The 21119-nt window shown below is 40.9% G+C and overlaps 1 protein-coding gene across 1 annotated transcript; it reads right to left on the reverse strand.

The window, feature by feature from the left end:
- Nucleotides 1-778: 778 nt before the first annotated feature.
- Nucleotides 779-4311, reverse strand: TMED9 (transmembrane p24 trafficking protein 9). The gene is made up of 5 exons (XM_046668647.1): nucleotides 4096-4311; nucleotides 3826-3926; nucleotides 3098-3223; nucleotides 2590-2736; nucleotides 779-1636 (listed from the first exon to the last, which is right to left on the reverse strand). Exons 1-5 carry the CDS (start codon nucleotides 4277-4279, stop codon nucleotides 1487-1489), a joined length of 708 nt encoding a protein of 235 aa, XP_046524603.1. The 5' UTR covers nucleotides 4280-4311; the 3' UTR covers nucleotides 779-1486.
- Between the last annotated feature and the right edge of the window lie 16808 nt (nucleotides 4312-21119).

Genomic DNA, 21119 nt, shown 5'->3' on the forward strand with positions numbered 1-21119 from the left:
GCAGATTACATCCTCCTAGCAGTTCAAGTAGCCTCCAGACTTGTCTCCTCACCCCCAATCTCCTTCTCACACACTGCTGGATTAACCTTCCATCAAATTTTACATTCGGGGTCTTCTCAAATTTGAACAGTGGATAATGTCCAAATCTCTTACCTGGAGCTCAAGGCTCTTCTAACTCTAACCAACCTTCCTTTCCAGCTTTCTCACCCTGCCCCCCACCCCCCTACAACACACACACACCTCCAGCTGCAACCGTGCCCATCCACCTGTATACCAACGGTTTGCCTCTGCTTCCCCCAACCACTCCCGCCCTGCCTTCTTTCCTCAGAATCCTTCCTCTCCTTCAAGGGCCTTGCTGAAAACCCGTGCTATTGGTTAAGCTCATCAGTATCCTCATCCCCGCCAGCCCAGGGATTCGTCCTTCCCACACCTGCAGCATTCCTCTGTTGAATGCACACTACCTCCCCTAACGAGGCACTTCCTTGCAGCACCATGACAATTCGGTCCACCTACTCTGGAAAAGCAGGACAGCACTTCATAAGGGAGCTGGTGCAGAGGAAATGTGGATTTGAGGTACCCAACTTACTTGTTGGATTGTCTTCGCAAAACATACCTTCATACCTGCCGCAGGAAGGTATAGAGAGGATGGAAAGAATGAGGTTCACAGGTGGGTGTTCATCTCGGAACGTGAAATGCTTTGCCCACTGGGAGAACTGACATTCCCTGAAGCACCTTGCAGTGTTATGCTCACTGATAGTAGAGTAACTTTACACTGGACAAGAAGTCAATTTTTTTTATTGGGAAACCAATGTAACAAACCTAGACTTATCGAAAATGAAACCAGTAACTAAGACTCTGCAGGCCCCGTCCCCAACCAGCACCAAGGCCTCTGCTTGGCCTGACCCCAGTTCCTTGAGCCCCAAAAAGGACAACCATGTGAAGAACCCAGGGTCAACCTCAGGGGCACTCTCCCACACTGCAACCCCCTCCACCCCAACCTCAAGTGACACACACACCCTGGATCAGCGGGCTGGGTCTAGACCCAAGGCGGGCACAGTGAGGTTCCGAGGGTGGCAGGGAATCACAGCTGCACCTCAACATGCCCCCAATCCCCAGGTAGCAAAGGAAGACTGGCTTGCCCACCCGCTCCCCTCCCCACAGCCACCCAGATGACAGCCTCACGTCCCTGATCAGTAACACTGTGATTCTGAGGTGCCAATGGGGTTCCCAGTGGCTTCACCAGCCCCTGGGTGATTACTGCAAAAGGCTAGAGCCCAGGGGAGAGGGCAGGCATTTGCCCCACCACCTGCTCAGTAGTAGCCAGCCAAGCTGCTGCCCTCATCTTGTGCCTGGAGTGCCTGTGGCCCCTCTCCCCTCCAGAATATCCATGGCTGGGAACCAGCCCTCCTGCCAAAGAGAAATCAGTTCCACGAGGCCCTTTCTCCCCCAGCCTGAGAGGAAGGATGGCCTGTGAGGTCTGGGATGGCTACACGAGTTTCTTGGCTTCAAAGAAGCTCTTGAGGTGTCGCATCTGCCAGACGCCGATGGCTACGAGGATGAGGGTCTGCAGAATGGACCACCATAGCACTCGCTGGTTGGTGCTCTCGCTGGTCTGCCGGAAGCGCTCCTCTCGCCACTGTGGGAGAGGAGAAAGGAAGAGGAGCCTGAGTTGGCTGGGCCCCACCTGGGGCTGTTAGAACTGCAGGGTTCCCTCCCCAGAGGATGCCTCAGGGCCAACCGGCTTTGCCCAGGTTCCGCCTGCAAAGAGCCACCCCACCTGGGGACTGTATCATCCTCACCAACTAGATGACCTCAGGCAACCTGCTCATTTCTCCTAAGTCTGTTTGCTCACCTGTCAGACACAGCCCTCACTGGGTCCTACCCTGGAGCCTAGGGGAGAGGTAAAGTAGTTGTAGTATCATGCCACCTGCTAGAATTGTCCTGAAGCACTCGGGAGTGGACTTGCTCTGAGCCCACTGCCCAGGTATCCCAAATTGCTCCTTGAAGACTGTAGGCACAGGTTGCAAATTGGTGGGCCAGGGGATGGATCTGGCCCATACATGGGTTTTGTTTGGCTCACACAATGTTTTGCCAACATTTAAAACCCTGGAAATTTCACATTAAAAACCTGGACGTCTAGCTCCTCTTCAAACCCAGGGCTACCATTTCTGCAAGGCAGCCCTCAGCTGACAATCAACTGAGGTTAGATAGGTCACTGTCCTACCAGTCCTTAAGATCTCAGATTCACTCACTGTACCTGCCTGGCTCCTGGACACAGGTGAGTTTGAAACACCTGGTCCTGGGAGCACCTGGAGCCATGCAAACAGCAGCCAAGGTACTGGTATCAATTTCCACTCTGCTACTGTGTATGTGTAACTGTGTGATTTACAGCAAAGACAGCCTCTTAAGAGCCTGTCTCTCTCCAATTACAAAGTAGAGTTAGTAACAATCATCCCACCTTTTAGACTTGCAATGCAGCTCAGACAAGTAAGTCCCTTGGGTTTCATAATGAATCTGACATGCAGCTCCTGGGTGAGTCAGTGGGCAGCTTCTGGGAAGAAGCCCACCACTCCTGGCCCAACCTCTTACCCGCTGGTAGTTTTGCTCTTTCTGGATCTGCTCCACTTGCTCCACCAGTTGTCGCACTCGTAGCTGCAACTCACTCAATTTGTCTTTGGCAGCAATTTCTGCATAGTCGTTGGCATGTTCACCCACCTGGATGTCCAGGTGAACTCTCTGGGGACAGTTAGGGAAATTAAGGAGAATCAGGCAGCTCTGCTCCATCTTCCTGCCAGGGACTGACAGCTGGTCCCCCCACCTTCCTTCATTTGTTCATTTAGCCAACACTGACTGAAGCCTCCTCAGTGTCTAGCCCTATGGGGCTCCAGGCACACCAGCAAGAATGAGCCTTGGCTGATGGTCTGACCAAGGCATATAAAAAGAACTCAGCAAACATGCCCTACATGTTCACTGGAAACCCAGTCTTGTTAGGTGACACAGAATCCGACACACTCATTGCACATCCACAGCACCACCAGTCCCCAGCCTGACCAGGGGCTAGAGGCTGACAGCCAGGAGTGACACTGGGTCCACTTACCAGCATGCCTCCAGCAAAGAGGGAGAACTTGGTGGAATTGGAGTGCAGACAGATCTGGTGCTCACCAGGAGTATGAGAGGTGAAAGTGAACCTGCCTTCAGAGCCATACTGCCGGGCCAGGATCACCTGGAGAGAAGGGGCTTCAGTGAGTATTACGTAGCTTGTCTGAGAACTATTTGGGGCAGGGGTGAAGAGTATGACATTAGGTTGACATGTGACCGCTTTTGGGAAGAGCTTTCCTTTATTCATAGCTCATGCCCTTTCAACTCTTTTGGTGTGATTCTTTTTTTAAATGGAAGGTGACAGCTACGTCTTTGTCAAAATTAAAAGCTGCTCATTCTTTTCCGAAAGTACGCTATTCTGTGAAATCCTGAAGTCTAGCTGTCACAGATTTAGAATTGACAAAACTCATTGATTCCCAGCACCACAATTAATCCACTCATCACACCTATAAGATAGATGAATTTCCATTTCACAGACGAGGAAAATGGCTCGGGGAAGGTATCTGACTTGGCGGAATCATGCAGCAGTGAGAAGTTGAGAGGAGCAGCTAGCTAACACTGCAGCAGCCCAACTTTGGGCTGGAGTGAAAATCCGGGATCTTCTCACACCAACTGTTTTTACCAGTTTAGCAGATGTGGAAACTAGGAGCGGAGGTACCAGAGCCTGCTGAGTCTGGCGCTGAAGTGCACAGCAAAGGGCTCGGCGGGGCTAAGGGGCCGGCTCACCTTGTCCTCTGGGTCCTTCACCTCCACGAACATGCCAAGCCCGGGGGTAGCCGGCTGGTACTCTTCCCGCTGTTTGTCATACAGTTGCGTCCGGTAGTTTCCTAGAGGGAAGCGGGGAGAGCCCAGGTCAGAGAAGCGCGAGGGAGCGCTGAGTCCGCGGCCGCCGGGGCACCGGGCGGCCAGCTGTCCGGGGCTCTGGACGGCTGACTCTCCCGCACCCTCCGCCCCAAGACTTCGGTCTGGTTCCAAACTCTCCCCCTCCCCCCGCACCTATAACCATGGTCTCGTCCGGAATCTCCTCAATAAAGCACTTCTTCTCCGTCTCCCCGATGTGGAAATAAAGCGTGCCTCCGCGGGCCGCAAAACACAGCAGCAGCAGGAGGGCCCGAATCACCCTGCCCAGTCCCGCTCCGGGCCAGGGCCCGACGAACAGCACGCCCTGCTCCGCAGCCATCTTGCCCCACCTGCTCGCGCAGCCGCAGCCGACCGCGCCACGTAGCCCAGCCGCCGCCGTGGGGCGTGTCGGGACAGCGAGTTCCGCAGAGTGGACTACAAGTCCCGAGATGCCCCGCGGCCGCGGCGCGGCAGTACCTGATTGGGGCGCGGCTTCTACCTGGGACCGAATTGGGGCCCCAGAATTGAAAGATTCTTTCCGTTGACCTTCGTCGAGGCCCGGTGACTGTTGATGGTTATCAGCTTTTTACAGATGATGAAAGTAACGCAGTTTGTTTGAGCCGGCGGAGCGAATAATGAGCAGAACAGGATTCGAACCGAGGATCCCCGACTTTCCTCGGCATAGCATCTACCACTTGGTTTGCTTCTATTTTAAAAAATTGAACTTTGAGAAAAATGACACAAACAATGCAGGAATTTATCTTCGGGAAAAAAATACCAAAAAGAAAAAAGCCATGGCCTCCCCTTACCTCTTCTTTGCCACGCGGACCACCCCTAGTTCCCCCAGGCCCCATCCACTATTAAATCTGGTCTATATGCTTTCACACCACCACACACTCATCCACGCAGGCTTTGCTGCCGGATTCTGGCCATGATGGCTCGTCTCCGGACCGGGCTTCTGTGTCCCAGTGACCTGCAGGTAAAGGGATATTGGTGGGGGACTTGGAGCGGAGCCGCCCAGTTTTGGAGAGCTCTGCATTCATTTTGAGATCAGCAGAAGTCTGGGTTTGCCCGTCGTGTCCTTCCTGGATTTTATCTAAATTTCTGTGTATTTTGGCAGCTCTTCGGAATTAGCAGTTTATGACTGTGCTACATGAAGGTTTCACAGAAACTTCTCTTTTTTTGTTTCATTTGGCCCTAGGGAGGGAAGTTTAGTGGAAATGTGTTCACGTTTTCCCCCTCATTAGAAAGTCTTTACCTTATTTTTCTTAACAGTAACAATATTCCATAATATGAATGTACCTTATTTTTTTTTTACCATTCCTCTGATGAAGTGGTTAAGATTTCCTTCCTCCTAATTATTTGCTCTTATAAATAACTCTGCGATAAAAATTCTTGTTCATTTTCTAAAAAGCGTTACTGTAGAACATAGTTTTGTTGATAGCGATCACAAAATTGTCCTCCCCAAAACTTTGTATCAATTTACAGTCCCACCAGGAGTGTGTCAGAGAGTTTACTTCCCCACACCCTGGTCAAATGTTAACCTTTTTAATCTTTGCAAAATCAGTGGATGAAAAATTGTATTTCACTGTCCTTTTGAACTTTTCCTTCCTTGGATACTGACCATTTTTTCTTGGTCATTTGTTTTCTTCTATGAATTGCTGGTTGTGTTTTTCTTAGTGCTATTGTAACTACATACTTTACTCCTGATGTAACCACCATTCAGAATTAATAAATGATAACATTTTATAATAATAGTTTCAGGTATTTTTAAAATTAAACTTTTTAAATTGAGATAATTATAGATTCACATGCAGTTGTAAGAAGTAATGCAGAGAGATCTAATGTTCCCATTACCTAGTTTCCCCCCATTACAACATCTTGCCCAAGTATAATACAATATCACAACCAGGATATTGACATTGATACAGTCAAGATGCAGAATATTTCCATCACACAAGGATCCCTAATGTTGTCCTTCCTATTATAGCCACACCCAGTTCCCTACCCCTTCCCCCTCCTTACCCCAACCACTGCTCTGCATTTTCCGTTTCTATAATTTTGTCATTTCAAGAATGTTGTATAAAGGGAATCACACAATATGTAACCTTTTGAGGTTGGCTTTTTTCACTCAGCATAATTCTCTGGAGATTTATTCGGCTTATTGCATGTGTCAACAGTTTCTTTTCACAGTAAAAAGTAACCATTACACACAATGTATAAAGATATAATTTTGTGCTATCAACAACTGAAATGGGTGAGAACAGAGCTGTCAAAGGAGCAGAGTTTTTGTATGTTATTGAAGGTAAACTAGTATAAATTCAAATTAGAGTGTTATAACTTTAGGATGTTAAATGTAATCCCCATGGTAACCACAAAGAAAACAGCTAAAGAATATACACAAAAGGAAATGAGAAAGGAATTTAAATGTTTCCTACAAAAAATTAATGAAAAATAAGACAATAAATACAAGAAATGAGAGACAAGCTATATGGGAAATAGAAAACAAATAACAAAATGACAGAAGTCCCTCCTTATCAATAATTACTTTAAATGTAAATAGGTTAAAGTCTCCAATCAAAAGACAAAGACTGACAAAATGGATTAAAAAAAAAATGACCCAACTATATGCGGTCTACAAGAAATTCACTTTAGATCCAAAGACAGAAACAGGTTTGAAAGTGAAAGAATGGAAAAGGATGTTCCATGTAAATAGTAACCAGAACAGAGCAGGGTGGCTATACTAATATCAGACAAAATAGACTTTAAATAAAAAAAAGTTACAAGAGACAAAGAAAGTTATATATTAATAAAAGATTCAACACAGCTAGAAGATATAATGATTATAAATCATTACATAAATATTACATATTTACATATGTAATAACAGACCATCAAAATAAATGAAGCAAAAAATGTCAGAATTAAGGGAGAAATAGTTCTACAGTAATAGCTGGAGTCTTCAATACCCCACTCTCAATAATGGATAGAACAACCAGACAGAAGATAAGTAAGGAAATAGAGGACTTGCACAACCCAGTAAGCCAACTAGATCTAACAGATGAATACAAAACACTCTACCTAACAACAGAATACACATTCTTTTCAAATGGATGTGGGACATTTTTCCAGGACAGGTGAAATAGTAGGCATATATTGAGACAAATTAAGTCTCAATAAGTTTTTAAAAGATAGATATCATACAAAGTATCTTTTCTGACAACAATGGAAAGAAGTTAGAAATTCATAACAGAAGGGAAACTGGAAAATTCACAAATTTGTAGGAATTAAGCAATGGATTTTTTTTTTTTTTTGGTGATTAGAGCTATTCACTTATTTATTTAACCACCATGGATTGAGCACATAGTTAGTGCCAAGCCTTATGCTTGGTGTTAGAAATATGTTGGTGATTCAAAAACAGACACATTCTACCTAAAGCAATCTATAGAGTCAATGCAATCCCAATCAGAATCTCAATGACATTCTTCACAGAAATAGAACGAAGAATCCTAAAATTTATATGGAACAACAAAAGACCCCAGATAGCCAAAACAATCCTCAGAAAAAAGGAACAAAGTTGGAGATATCACGTGCTCTGAATTCAAATTATACTACAAAGCTAGAATAATCAAAACAGCATGGTATTGGTACAAAAACAGGCACACAGATCAATAGAATGAATTGAGAGCCCAGAAATAAAACCACACATCTATGGACAGCTAATCTTTGACAAAGGAGCCAAGAAGATACAATGGAGAAAGGAAAGTCTTCAATAAAGGTGTTGGGGAAACTGGACAGCTACATGCAAAAGAATGAAAGTAGAGGGCCGGCCCTGTGGCGCAGCGGTTAAGTTCTCACGTTCCACTTCTCTGCGGCCCGGGGTTCGCTGGTTTGGATCCTGGGTGTGGACACGGCACCGCTTGGCACGCCATGCTGTGGTAGGCGTCCCACATATAAAGTAGAGGAAGATGGGTACAGATGTTAGCTCACGGCCAGTCTTCCTCAGCAAAAAGAGGAGGATTGGCAGTAGTTAGCTGAGGGCTAATCTTCCTCAAAAAAAAAAAAAAGAATGAAAGTAGACCATTGTCTTACACCATACACAAAAATTAACTCAAAATGGATTAAAGAGTTCAATGTAAGGCCTGAAACCATAAAACTCTTAGAAGAAAATATAGGCAGTACACTCTTTGACATTGGTCTTAATAGTATATTTTTGAATACCATGTCTACTCAGGCAAGGGAAACAATAGAAAAAATAAACAAATGGGAATGCATCAGACTAAAAATCTTCTGCATGGCAAAAGAAACCATCAACAAAACAAAAAGACAACATACCAACTGGAAGAAAATATTTGCAAATTGTATATCTGACAAGGGGTTAATTTCCAAAATATATAAACAACTTATGTAATTCAACAAAAAGAAAATGAACAACCTGATCAAAAAATGGATGTGAACAGACATTTTTCCAAAAAAGATATACAGATGGCCAACAAGCACATGAAAAGATGTTCAACATCACTAATTATTAGGGAAATGCAAATCAAAACTACAATGATCTATCACCTCACACCCGTAAGAATGGCTATAATTAACAAGACAAGAAATAACAAGTGTTGGAGAGGATGTGGAGAAAAGGGAATACTCATACACTGCTGGTGAGAATGCAAACTGGTGCAGCCTCTATGGAAAATAGTATGGAGATTTCTCAAAAAATTAAAAATAGAACTACCATATGATTCAGCTATCTTACTACTGTGTATTTATTCAAAGAACATGAAATCAACAATTCAAAGGGATTTATGCATTCCTATGTACATCGCAGCACTATTCACAATAGCCAAGGTGTGGAAGCAACACAAGTGCCCATCAACTGATGAACGGATAAAGAAGATGTAGTATATGTATACAATGGAATACTACTCAGCCATAAAAAAGACAAAATCATGCCATTTGCAACAACATGGATAGACCTTGAGGGTATTAGGCTAAGCAAAATAAGTCAGACAGAGAAAGACAAACACTGTATGATTTCACTCATGTGTGGAAGGTAAACACATAGACAAGGAGAACAGATTAGTGATTACCAGAGAGGAATGGGGTGGAGGGAGGGCAAAAGGGGTAAAGTGGCACACAGTATGGTAATGGATAAAAACTAGACTATTGGTGGCGAACACAATACAGACTAAACAGAAAATGAAATGTAATAATGTATACGTGAAATGTACACAATGTTATAAGCTAATATGACCTCAAAAAATAATAATAATAAATTTTTTTAAAAGACACATTCTCTGGCCTTATGGTGCTTACAATCTAGCAAAGGAGACTGCATAATTGTAATTATATACTTTTTTTCTCTCTAAACAACATACTCTTAACCAATGGATCAAGAAGAAATGACATCTCTAAAATACTTAGAGATGAATGATAATGAAAACACAACATATCAAAACTTATGGGATACAGAGAAAGCAGTGTGCTAAGGGGAAAATTTAAAGCTCTAAATGCTTACATTAATAAACAAGAAAGATCTCAAATCAACAACCTCACTTTACAACTTAAAGAACAAGAAAAAGAAAAACAAACTAAAAAAGCAAGCAGATGGAAGACAATAATAAAGATTAGAGCAGAGATAAAGAGAAATAAAGAATAGAAAAATAATAGAGAAAATAAATGAAGTTGACAAACCTTTAGATAGAAGGACTATGAAAAAAAGAGAGAAGTCTCAAATTACCAAAATGAAATGAAAGTGAGGACATTACTACCAATTCTAGAGAAACAAAAAGGATTATAAAAGAGTACTAGGAAAAATTCTATGCCAAAAAATTGTATAACCTAGATGAAAAAGACAAATTCCTAGAAACACATAATCTACCAAGACTAAACCACAAAGAAATAGAAAATCTGAATAGACCTAAAACTATTAAGGAGATTGAATCAGTAATAAAAAATCTCCTAATGGACAAAAGTCCTTATGGCTTTGCCAGTGAATTCTACCAAACATCTAAAGAAGAACTAACACCAATTCTTCTCAAACTTTTCTAAAAAATTGAAGAAGAGGGAACATTCCCTAACTCATTTCTAATTCATGGATTCAGGGTAATTCAGCATTAACCTGATACCAAATCCGGACAAAGACAACTGCAAGAAAAGAAACTACAGACTAATACCTCTTATGAAAATTGATGCAGAAATCCTCAAAAATATATCAGCAAACCAAATTCAACAGCATATTTTTTTCTCCCCAAAGCCCAGCACATAGTTGTACATTTTACTTGTAAGTCCTTCTAGTTCTTCGATATGGGACTCCACCACAGCATGGCTTGATGAGTGATGTATAGGTCCGTGCCCTGGATCCGAAACAGTGAACCCCAGGCCATTGAAGCAGAGCATGTGAACTTAGCCACTACGCCACCAGGCCAGCCCCTAGCAACATATTAAAAAGATTTTACACCATGACCAAGTGGGATTTATTCCTGGAATGAAAGAGTGGTTCAACATACAAAAATTCATCAATGTAATACACTACATTAAGAGAATAAAGGGGGGAAAAACATGATCATCCCAATTGATGCAGACAAAGCATTTGACAAAATTCACTAGCCTTTCGTAATAAAAATGCTCAAACTAGGAATAGAAGGAAACTACCTCAACATAATGAAAGCCACATATGAAGAATCCACAGGAACATCATACTCACTGGTGACAGACTGAAAGCTTTTCCTTTAAGATTAGGAACAAGACAAGGATGCCCACTTTTGCTACATCTATTTGACATAGTACTGGAAATCTTTGCCAAAACAATTAGACATGAAAAAGAAATAAAATACACCCAAAATGGAAAGGAAGAAGCAAAATTATCTCTGTTCACAGATAATATGAGCTTCTATGTAGATAACCCTAAAGATTCTAGAAAAAAGCATATTAGAACTAATAAACAAATTCAGCAAAGTAGCAGGACACAAAGACAAAAAGTCAGTTGCATTTCTAAACTCTAACAATGAACAACCTGAAAAGGAAATTAATTTTAAAATTCCATTTACAATAGTATCAAAAAATAAAATATTTAGGAATTAACTAAGAAGGTAAAAGACTTGTACAATGAAAACCACAAAACATTTATGAAAGAAATTATAGAAGACATAAATAAGTGGAAAGACATCTCATGTTCATGGATTGGAAGACTTAATATTGTTAAGATGTCAATACTATCCAAAGCAAGCTACAGAGTTAATGCAATCCTATGAAAATCCCAATGATGTTTTTTGCACAAAACCCATCCTAAAATTCATAGGGAATATCAAGGGACCCCAAATAGGCAAAACTATCTTGAAAAAGAAGAACAAGTTGAAGGACTCACATTTCTTGATTTCAAAACTTAGTACAAAGCTACAGTAATCAAAACAGTGTGGTACTGGCATAAAGATGGACATATAGACCAATGGAACAGAATAAAGATTCCAGAAATAAACCCTCACATGCATCATCAAATGATTTTCAACAAGGGTGCCAAGACCATTCAATGGGGAAAAGATGGTCTTTTCAACAAATGATGCTGGGAAAATTGAATATCCAAATGCAAAAGAATAAAGTTGAATTCTTCTGCCATAAACAAAAATTAACTCAAAATGGACTCATGACCTAAATATAAGACATAAAACTATAAAACTCTTAGAAGAATACATACAGCAAAAGCTTCACAACATTAGCTTTGGCAGTGATTTCTTGGACATAACACCAAAGACACAGGAAACAAAAGAAAAAATAGACAAATTGGACTTTAAGAAAATTTAAAATTTTTGTGCATCAAAAGACATTATCAACAGAGTAAAAAGGCAACCTACAGAATGGGAGAAAAAATTTGCAAATCATATATCTCATAAGGAATTAATATATAGAATATAAAGGGAACTTCTAAAACTCAACAACAAAAAGACTGCAAACAACCCAAATCAAAAATTGGTAGAGGACTTGAATAGATATTTTTCCAAGAAGATATTCAAATAGCCAATAAGCATATGAAAAGCTTCTCAACATAACTGATTATTAGGGAAATACAAATCAAAACTACAATGAGACAGTACCTCACATCCATTAGAATGGCTAGTATTAAAAAAAAACAGAACACAAGTGTTGGCAAAGATTTAGTGGAACTGGAACCCTTGTACACTCTTGATAGGAACATAGAATGGTACAGCTGCTGTGAACAGTATGGTGGTTACTCAAAAAATTCAAAGTAGAATTACTATATGATCCAACAATTCCACTTCTGGGCATATGCTCAAAAGAATTGAAAGCAGAATCTCAAAGAGATATTTATATACTCATATTTATAGCAGCGTTATTCTCAATAGCTAAAAAATGGAATTCCAAGTGCCCACTGATGGATGGATGGAGGAGCAAAATGTAGTATATACACACAATGGAATATTATTCATCCTTAAAAAGGAAGAAAATTCTGATATATGCTACAACATGGATGAACCTTGAGGACGTTATACTAAGTAAAATAAGCTAGTCACAAAAAGACAAATACTGTATGACTTCATGTACATGAAGTACTTAGAATAGTAAAATTCATAAAGTAGAATGGAGAGATGACATCACCAAGATGGCAGAGTGAGTAGTCTTCTTTGTCTCTCCTTCTTTGAATCTACAACTAATTGGACATTCATTGGTTCACAAATGATATCCATATAGCATCTCAGGATGCCTGAGAGACCCATGCTGCTATACATTGGAAGGTGAATGGACTTCCCCCTGGGAGGAGATGGAGATAGGTGTAAACTCTCTGACCCACGACCCCCGGACAGCCTAATATCTGCAAGCAGCTTTCTTCCAGCGGACTCCCCCATAGCATCGCCATGCACCAAGGGTGCGAGTGTGTGCGCACTGGCAGAGCGATGGTGGGAACAGGTGACTACAGCCCTACCTAAGCCCCCCACAATTACACCTATGCCCATGGGGAAACTCCAGGATCCTGCACCGGCAGCAGGGAAAGCCTCTACTCACCATTAGTGGAGAGGCCCGCCCAGCATTCAGAATGCCAGAAGGCTCCTGAAGAAGAGGATCCCAGGCAGGGCAGCAGCCCACCAACTGCCGCTGGACTCACAGACTCTGGCTGTGTCCCAGAGGGGGCAAGGGGCACCCAGAGATCCCGTGGGAGTTGTCAGAGGCTGGGTGGAGCTCCGGCAGCCCATCTCCATGGCCCAGGGGGAAACTCCAGGGTCCTGCACCAGCAGCAGGGAAAGCCTCTACTCAGCATTAGCGGAGAGGCCCTTCCCAGCATTCAGAACACTGGGAGGCTCTTGGAGAGGATGATCCCGGGCAGGGCAGCAGCCTACCAACCGCCTCTGACTCATGGACTCTGGCTGTGTCCCAGAGGGGGCAAGGGACACCCAGAGATCCCGTGGGAGTGGCCAGGGGCTGGGTGGAGTTCCAGCGGCCCAGCTCAGCGGCCCAAGGGGAAACTCTACGGTCCCACAGCAGCCTCAGTGAAAGCCTCTGCAAAGCACTAGTGGACAGGCCCCAACTGGCAATCACAAGGCTGGAAGGCCCTGGGGCAAAAGTAGCACAGCCAGGTGAGCTAATCACAGACTGCAGAAGATAGCCATAGCTCTGCTGGGACCTATAGTGGACAAGTGAGATCTTGTGGGCTCTGACAGTGACAGAGCTGCAAATAGGTGATCCTGCTCCCGGCTGCTGGGAAAGCCCATAACACCGCTGCAGACCCCAAGGAGGGAGCACATCTAGGTGGTCTGCAACAGTAGGCACCAGCAGCCTGAGGCCCCCTTGCGATTGCCCCCACAGCTGATGAGGGACCCCACAGGACCACTGTGACTATGAAGAGGGGCCCAGGTCCAGTCAGCAACAGCTGACAGGGTTCCTGGTCGGTGCAGTGTAAACAGCTGCTCCCCCACCACACCAGTTGAAACAAGTGGAAGCAGTAACTAAACTCTATCTCGATGCGGAGGCACAAATTCACGCCATCAAGCAGTATGAGAAAATATATTAAATCTCCAGAATAGAAGAAAAATGACAAGTACCCAAAAACAATCCCAAAGACAATGAAATCGAGAACCTAAATAATGATGAGTTCAAAAGAGCCATTATTTAAAAACTCAACAAGTTAAAAGAGAATACAGATAGACAACTCAGCGAGTTCAGGATCTATGTCAAAAAGAGCTTGATACTATAAAGAAGAACCAATCAGAAATACTGGAGATGAAGAACACAATGGAGGAGATTAAGAAAAATCTGGACTCTCTGAACAGTAGGGTCAATAATATGGAGGACAGAATTAGCAATTTGGAGGATAGGAATATAGAAATGCTGCAGACAGAGGAGGAGAGAGAACTAAGACTAAAAAGAAATGAAGAAACTCTCTGAGAATTATCCGACTCAATTAGGAGATGCAACATAAGGATTATAGGTACACCAGAGGGAGAAGAGGAGAAGGGGGCAGAAGGCCTGTTCAAAGAAATAATTGTGGAGAACTTTCCAAACCTGGGGAGAGAGATGGAACTTCATGTGACAGAAGCCAATAGTTCTCCAAACTTTATCAATGTAAGAAGACCAACCCCAAGGCATATAGTAGTGAAGCTAGCAAAAGTCAACAACAAAGAGAAAATACTAAGGGCAGCCAGGCAGAAGAAAATAACCTACAAAGGGACCCCCATAAGGCTATCAGCAGATTTCTCAGCAGATACCTGACAGGCTAGAAGAGAGTGGAATGATATGTTCAAAACTCTGAAGGACAAAAACCTGCAGCCAAGAATACTCTATCCAGTGAAAATATCCTTCAAATATGATGGAGAAATAAAAACTTTCCCAGATAAACAAAAGTTAAGGGAGTTCATTGCCACAAGACCTCCTCTTCAAGAAATGCTCAGGAAGATCCTCATACCTGAAAAATCAAAAAAAGGAAAGGGGTTACAAAACCCAGAGCAAAGGAGATAAGTTGAAGGACAATAACAGAAAGTAGCAGCTCTCCATCAGAACAGGTTAGCAAAAGTTAAATAAAACATTAAAGATAAAAGGAAGGGAAACACCAAGAATAAATATGATCCTGTCATTTTAACCACAAACTCACAACACAAGAAGGAAGAGGGAAAAAAAATCTGACAATAACAACTTGGGGAAGAGAAAAGGGATGGAACATTTTAATTTAAGGAAATAAGAGGCTATCAGAAAACTGACTATCTCATTTATAAGATGTTTTATACAAACCACCTGGTAACCACTAAACAAATAACAAGAATAAAGACACAAATTACAAATAAGAAGAAAGCCAATACAGAAATTTACCTGCCTGAATTAGTAATCCAAAAATCATGGGACAAGAAACAAAGGAAATGCAAGAGAACCGGAAAACAAGTGATAAAATGGCAGCGGTAGGCACCCACATTTCAATAATCACTCTAAATGTAAATGGATTGAACTCTCCAATCAAAAGACACAGAGTGCCAGGATGGATCAAAGAACAAGACCCAACAATATGCTGCCTCCAGGAAACACACCTCAGCCCCAAAGACAAACACAGACTTAGAGTGAAGGGATGGAAGACAATACCCCAAGCTAATAATGAACAAAAGAAAGCAGGTGTCACCATACTTATATCAGACAAAGTAGACTTCAAGGCAAAACAGGTAAAGAAAGACAAAGGGGGCAGTATACAATGATAAAAGGGACACTCCACCAAGATGACATAACACTTATAAATATATATGCACCCAACACAGGAGCACCAAAATATATAAAGCAACTATTAACAAAACTAAAAGGAGACATCAACAACAATACAATAATAGTAGGGGACCTCAACACCCCATTAACACCAATGGATAGATCATCCAGACAGAAAATCAACAAGGAAATTATAGAATTAAATGAAAAATTAGACCAGATGGATTTAACAGATATGTATAGAACACTTCATCCAAAAACAGCAGGTTATACTTTCTTCTCAAGTGTGCATGGAACATTCTCAAGGATAGACCATTTCTTGGAAACAAAGCAGGCATCAATAAATTCAAGGGGCTTGAAATAATATCGAGCATCTTTTCTGATCATAATACTATGAAACTAGAAATCAACTACAAATAAAGCTAGGAAAGGGGCAAAAATGTGGAGACTAAACAACATGCTACTGAACAAACAATGGATTATTGAAGAAATTAAAGAAGAAATCAAATATTATCTGGAGACAAATGAAAATGAAAACACGCCATACCAACTCATTTGGGACACAGCAGTCCTAAGAAGGAAATTCATTGCAATACAGGCTCACCTCAAAAAACAAGAAAAATCTCACATAAGCAACCTCAAACGACACCTAACAGAATTAGAAAAAGAAGAACAAACAAAGCTCAAAGTCAGTAGAAGGAAGGAAATAATAAAAATTAGAGCAGAAATAAACGATATTGAAACAAAAAAGACAGTAGAAAGGATCAATGAAACAAAGAATTGGTTCTTCGAAAAAATTAACACAATCGACAAACCCTTAGCCAGACTCACTAAGAAAAAAAGAGAGAAGTCTCAAATAAATAAAATTAGAAGTGAGAGAGGAGAAATCACAATTGATACCAAAGAAATACCAGGGATCATAAGAGAATACTATGAAAAACTGTATGCCAACAAATTGAACAACCTAGAAGAAATGGATAAATTCCTAGACTCTTACAACCTCCCCAAACTGAATGAAGAAGAAATACAGAATTTGAATAGACCAATCACAAGTAAAGAAATAGAAACCGTAATCAAAAACCTCCCCAAAAATAAAAGTCCAGGACCAGACGGCTTCTCTGGAGAATTCTACCAAACATTCAAAGAAGATTTAATACCTATCCTTCTCAAACTACTCCAGAAAATTGAGGAAGATGGAGCACTCCCTAACACATTCTATGAAGCCAACATCATCCTGATCCCCAAACCTGACAAGGACAACACAAAGAAGGAAAACTATAGGCCAATATCACTGATGAACATAGATGCAAAAATCCTCAACAAAATTCTGGCAAACTGAATATAGCAATACATCAAAAAGATTATGCAACATGATCAAGTGGGATTTATACCAGAGACACAGGGATGGTTCAACATCTGCAAGTCAATCAACGTGATACACTACATTAACAAAATGAGAAACAAAAACCACATGATCATCTCAATAGATGCAGAGAAAGCATTTGACAAGATCCAACATCCATTTATGATAAAAACCCTCAATAAAATGGGTATAGAGGGAAAGTACCTCAACATAATAAAGGCCATATATGACAAACCCACAGCCAACATCATACTCAACAGACAAAAACTGAAAGCCATCCCTCTGAGAACAGGAACAAGACAAGGGTGCCCACTTTCACCACTCTTATTCAACATAGTACTGGAGGTTTTGGCCAGAGCAATTCGGCAGGAAAAAGAAATAAAAGGAATCCAAATAGGCAACGAAGAAGTAAAACTCTCGCTGTTTGCAGACGACATGATCTTATGTATAGAAGACCCCAAAGAATCCATAGGAAAACTATTAGAAACAATCAACAACTACAGCAAAGTTGCAGGGTATAAAATCAACATACATAAATCAGTAGCATTTCTATACGCTAACAATGAACTAACAGAAAAAGAACTCAAGAACTCAATCCCATTCACAATCGCAACAAAAAGAATAAAATACCTTGGGATAAATTTAACCAAGGAAGTGAAAGATCTATACAACAAAAACTACAAGACTTTCTTGAAAGAAATTGATGACGACATAAAGGGATGGAAAGACATTCCATGCACATGGACTGGAAGAATAAACATAGTTAAAATGTCCACACTACCTAAAGCAATCTACCGATTCAGTGATATCCCAATCGGAATCCCAATGACATTCTTTACAGAAATTGAACAAAGAATCCTAAAATTTATATGGGGCAACAAAAGACCCCGAATTGCTAAAGCAATCCTAAGAAAGAAGAACAAAGCTGGAGGCATCACAATCCCTGACTTCAAAGCATACTACAAAGCTACAGTAATCAAAACAGCATGGTACTGGTACAAAAACAGGTGCACAGATCAATGGAACAGAATTGAAAGTCCAGAAATAAAACCACACATCTATGGACAGCTAATCTTCGACAATGGAGCTGAGGGCCTACAATGGAGAAAAGAAAGTCTCTTCAACAAATGGTGCTGGGAAAACTGGACAGCCACATGTAAAAGAATGAAAATTGACCGTTCTTTTTCACCATTCACAAAAATAAACTCAAAATGGATCCAAGACCTAAAGATTAGGCCTGAAACAATAAGTCTTCTAGAAGAGAATATAGGCAGTACACTCTTTGACATCACTTTCAAAAGGATCTTTTCGGACACCATAACCCCTCAGACGAGGGAAACAATAGAAAGAATAAACAAATGGGACTTCATCAGACTAAAGAGCTTCTTCAAGGCAAGGGAAAACAGGATTGAAACAAAAAAACAGCCCACTAATTGGGAAAAAATATTTACAAGTTATTTATCTGACAAACGGTTAATCTCCATAATATATAAAGAACTCACACAGCTCAACAACAAAAAAATCAAACAACCTGTTCAAAAAATGAGCAGAGGACATGAACAGACATTTCTCCAAAGAAGATATAACGATGGCCAATAGACACATGAAAAGATGCTCATCATCACTAATCATCAGGGAAATGCAAATCAAAACTACACTAAGATATCACCTTACACCTGTTAGAATGGCAAAAATATCCAAAACCAAGAGTGACAAATGTTGGAGAGGCTGTGGAGAAAAAGGAACCCTCCTACACTGTTGGTGGGAATGCAAACTGGTGCAGCCACTATGGAAAACAAGTATGGAGATTTCTCAAAAAGTTAAAAATAGAAATACCGTATGATCCAGTCATCCCACTACTGGGTATCTATCCTAAGAACCTGAAATGAGCAATCCCAAAAGTCCCATGTACCCCTATGTTCATCGCAGCATTATTTACAATAGCCAAGATGTGGAACCAACCTAAGTGCCCAGCAACTGAGGATTGGATAAAGAAGATATTGTCTATATATATATATATACAATGGAATACTACTCAGTCATAAAAAAGGACAAAATCGTCCCATTCACAACATGGATGGACCTTGAGGGGATTATGTTAAGTGAAATAAGCCAGACAGAGAAAGACGAACTCTGTATGACTCCACTCACAGGTGGAAGTTAACATATAGACAAAGAGAACTGATCGGTGGTTACCAGGGGAATGGGGGGCTGGGGGGAGGGCACACAGGGTGAAGTGGTGTACCTACAACATGACTAACAATAATGTACAACTGAAATTTCACAAGGTTCGTAAACTATCTATCATAATCTTAATTAAAAAAAAAAAAGAAAGTATAATGGAAACCTCCAGGGGCTGGAGGGAAGGGAGAATGGAGAGTTATTACTTAATGAGTATAGAGTTTCAGTTTTGCAATATGAAAAGAGTTCTGGAGAAAGATAGTGGTGATGGTTTCACAACAATATGAATATACTTAATACCACTGAACTGTACACTTTAAAATAGTTGATAGTAAATTTTATGTTATGTGTATTTTACCACAATAAAAAAATTGAAAAAAGAAAATAACTGTTAAGTAGTAACCACTCTCTGGTGTTTCACAGCTTAGCCATTGAAAGACATCTGGGTTGTTTCCAGTTTTCGGTGATTACAAATAAAGATGCAATAAGCATTTGAGTACAGGTTTTTGTATGAATGTAAGTCTTCATTTCTCTGGAATAAATGCCTTGGAGGGCAATTCCTGGCTCATATGGTAGCTGATTGCTAAGTTTTTAAAGAAACTGATAAACTCTTTTCCAGAGTGGCCGTACTATTTTACCTTCCCACCAGCAATGTGTATGTATTTCCACCTCATCAGTTTCTCCACATCATCACCAGCATTTGTTTTCACTATTTTTTACGTTAGCCATTCTGATACATGTGTAATGATACGTCATTGTGGTTTTAATTTACACTTCCCTAATGGCTGATGTTGAATATTTTTCCATGCAATTATTTACATCTTTATATCCTCTTTAGTTAAATATCTCTTTATGTCTTTTGCCTATTTTCTAACTGATTTTTTTTGAGTGTTGGAAGTTCTTTATATATCCTATATAGTAGTCCTTTGTCAGATAAATGGTTTGCAAATATTTTCTGCCAGTCTGTAGCTTGTCTTTTCATTCTCTTAACAGGGTCTTTTTCAGAGCAAAATTTTTAAATTTTAATGAAGTCCAAGTTCTCAATTTTTCCTTTTATGGATTGTGCTTTTGGTGTCAAGTCTAAGAACTCTTTACCTAACTCTAGATCCCAAAGATTTTCTCCTATGCTTTCTCCTAAAAGCTTTATGATTTTACATTTTACATTTAAATCTGTGGTGTTTACATTTTACATTTAAATCTATGGTGTTTTTTTGTTTTGTTTTGTTTTTCTGTTTTTTGCTGAGGAAGATTCACCCTGAGCTGACATACACTGCCAATCTTCCTCGTTTTGTATGTGAGCTGCCACCACAGCATGGCCACTGACAGACAAGTAGTGTAGGTCCACACCCAGGAACTGAACCCGGGCCGCCAAAGCAGAGCACACCAAATTTAACCACTAGGCCACCAGGAATGGCCCTGTGATCTATTTTGAGTTAATTTTTGTATAAAGTATGAGACAGGGCAAGGCTTTTTTTTCTTTTTTGGTCTAAGGATTCTGAATTGCTTTAGCGTCACTTGTTGAAAAGGCTATCCTCAAGAGAATGAGAAGTCAAGCCACAAATTGGGAGAAAATCTTTGTAAAAGACATATCTGAGAAAGGACTGTTATCCAAAACATACACAGAGCTCTTTAAACTCAACAATAAGAAAATAAACCACCCAAGTAAAAAGAATGGGAAAAAGACCTGAACAGATACTTCACCAAAGAAGATATTCACATGGCAAATAAGCACATGAAAACATGCTGATTCTGATAGGTCATTAGGAAATATCAAATTAAGACAACAATCCACCACACAACTATTAGGATGGCCCAAATCCAGACAACACCAAATGCTGGCAAGGATGTGGAGCAACAGGACCACTCGTTCACTGCTGGTGGGGATGCAAGGTGGTGCAGCCACTTTGGAAGACAGTTGGGCAGCTTCTTACAAAACTAAACATACTCT

Source organism: Equus quagga, chromosome 7 (assembly GCF_021613505.1).
Source record: "Equus quagga isolate Etosha38 chromosome 7, UCLA_HA_Equagga_1.0, whole genome shotgun sequence".
In the NCBI taxonomy this organism is placed as follows: domain Eukaryota; kingdom Metazoa; phylum Chordata; class Mammalia; order Perissodactyla; family Equidae; genus Equus; species Equus quagga.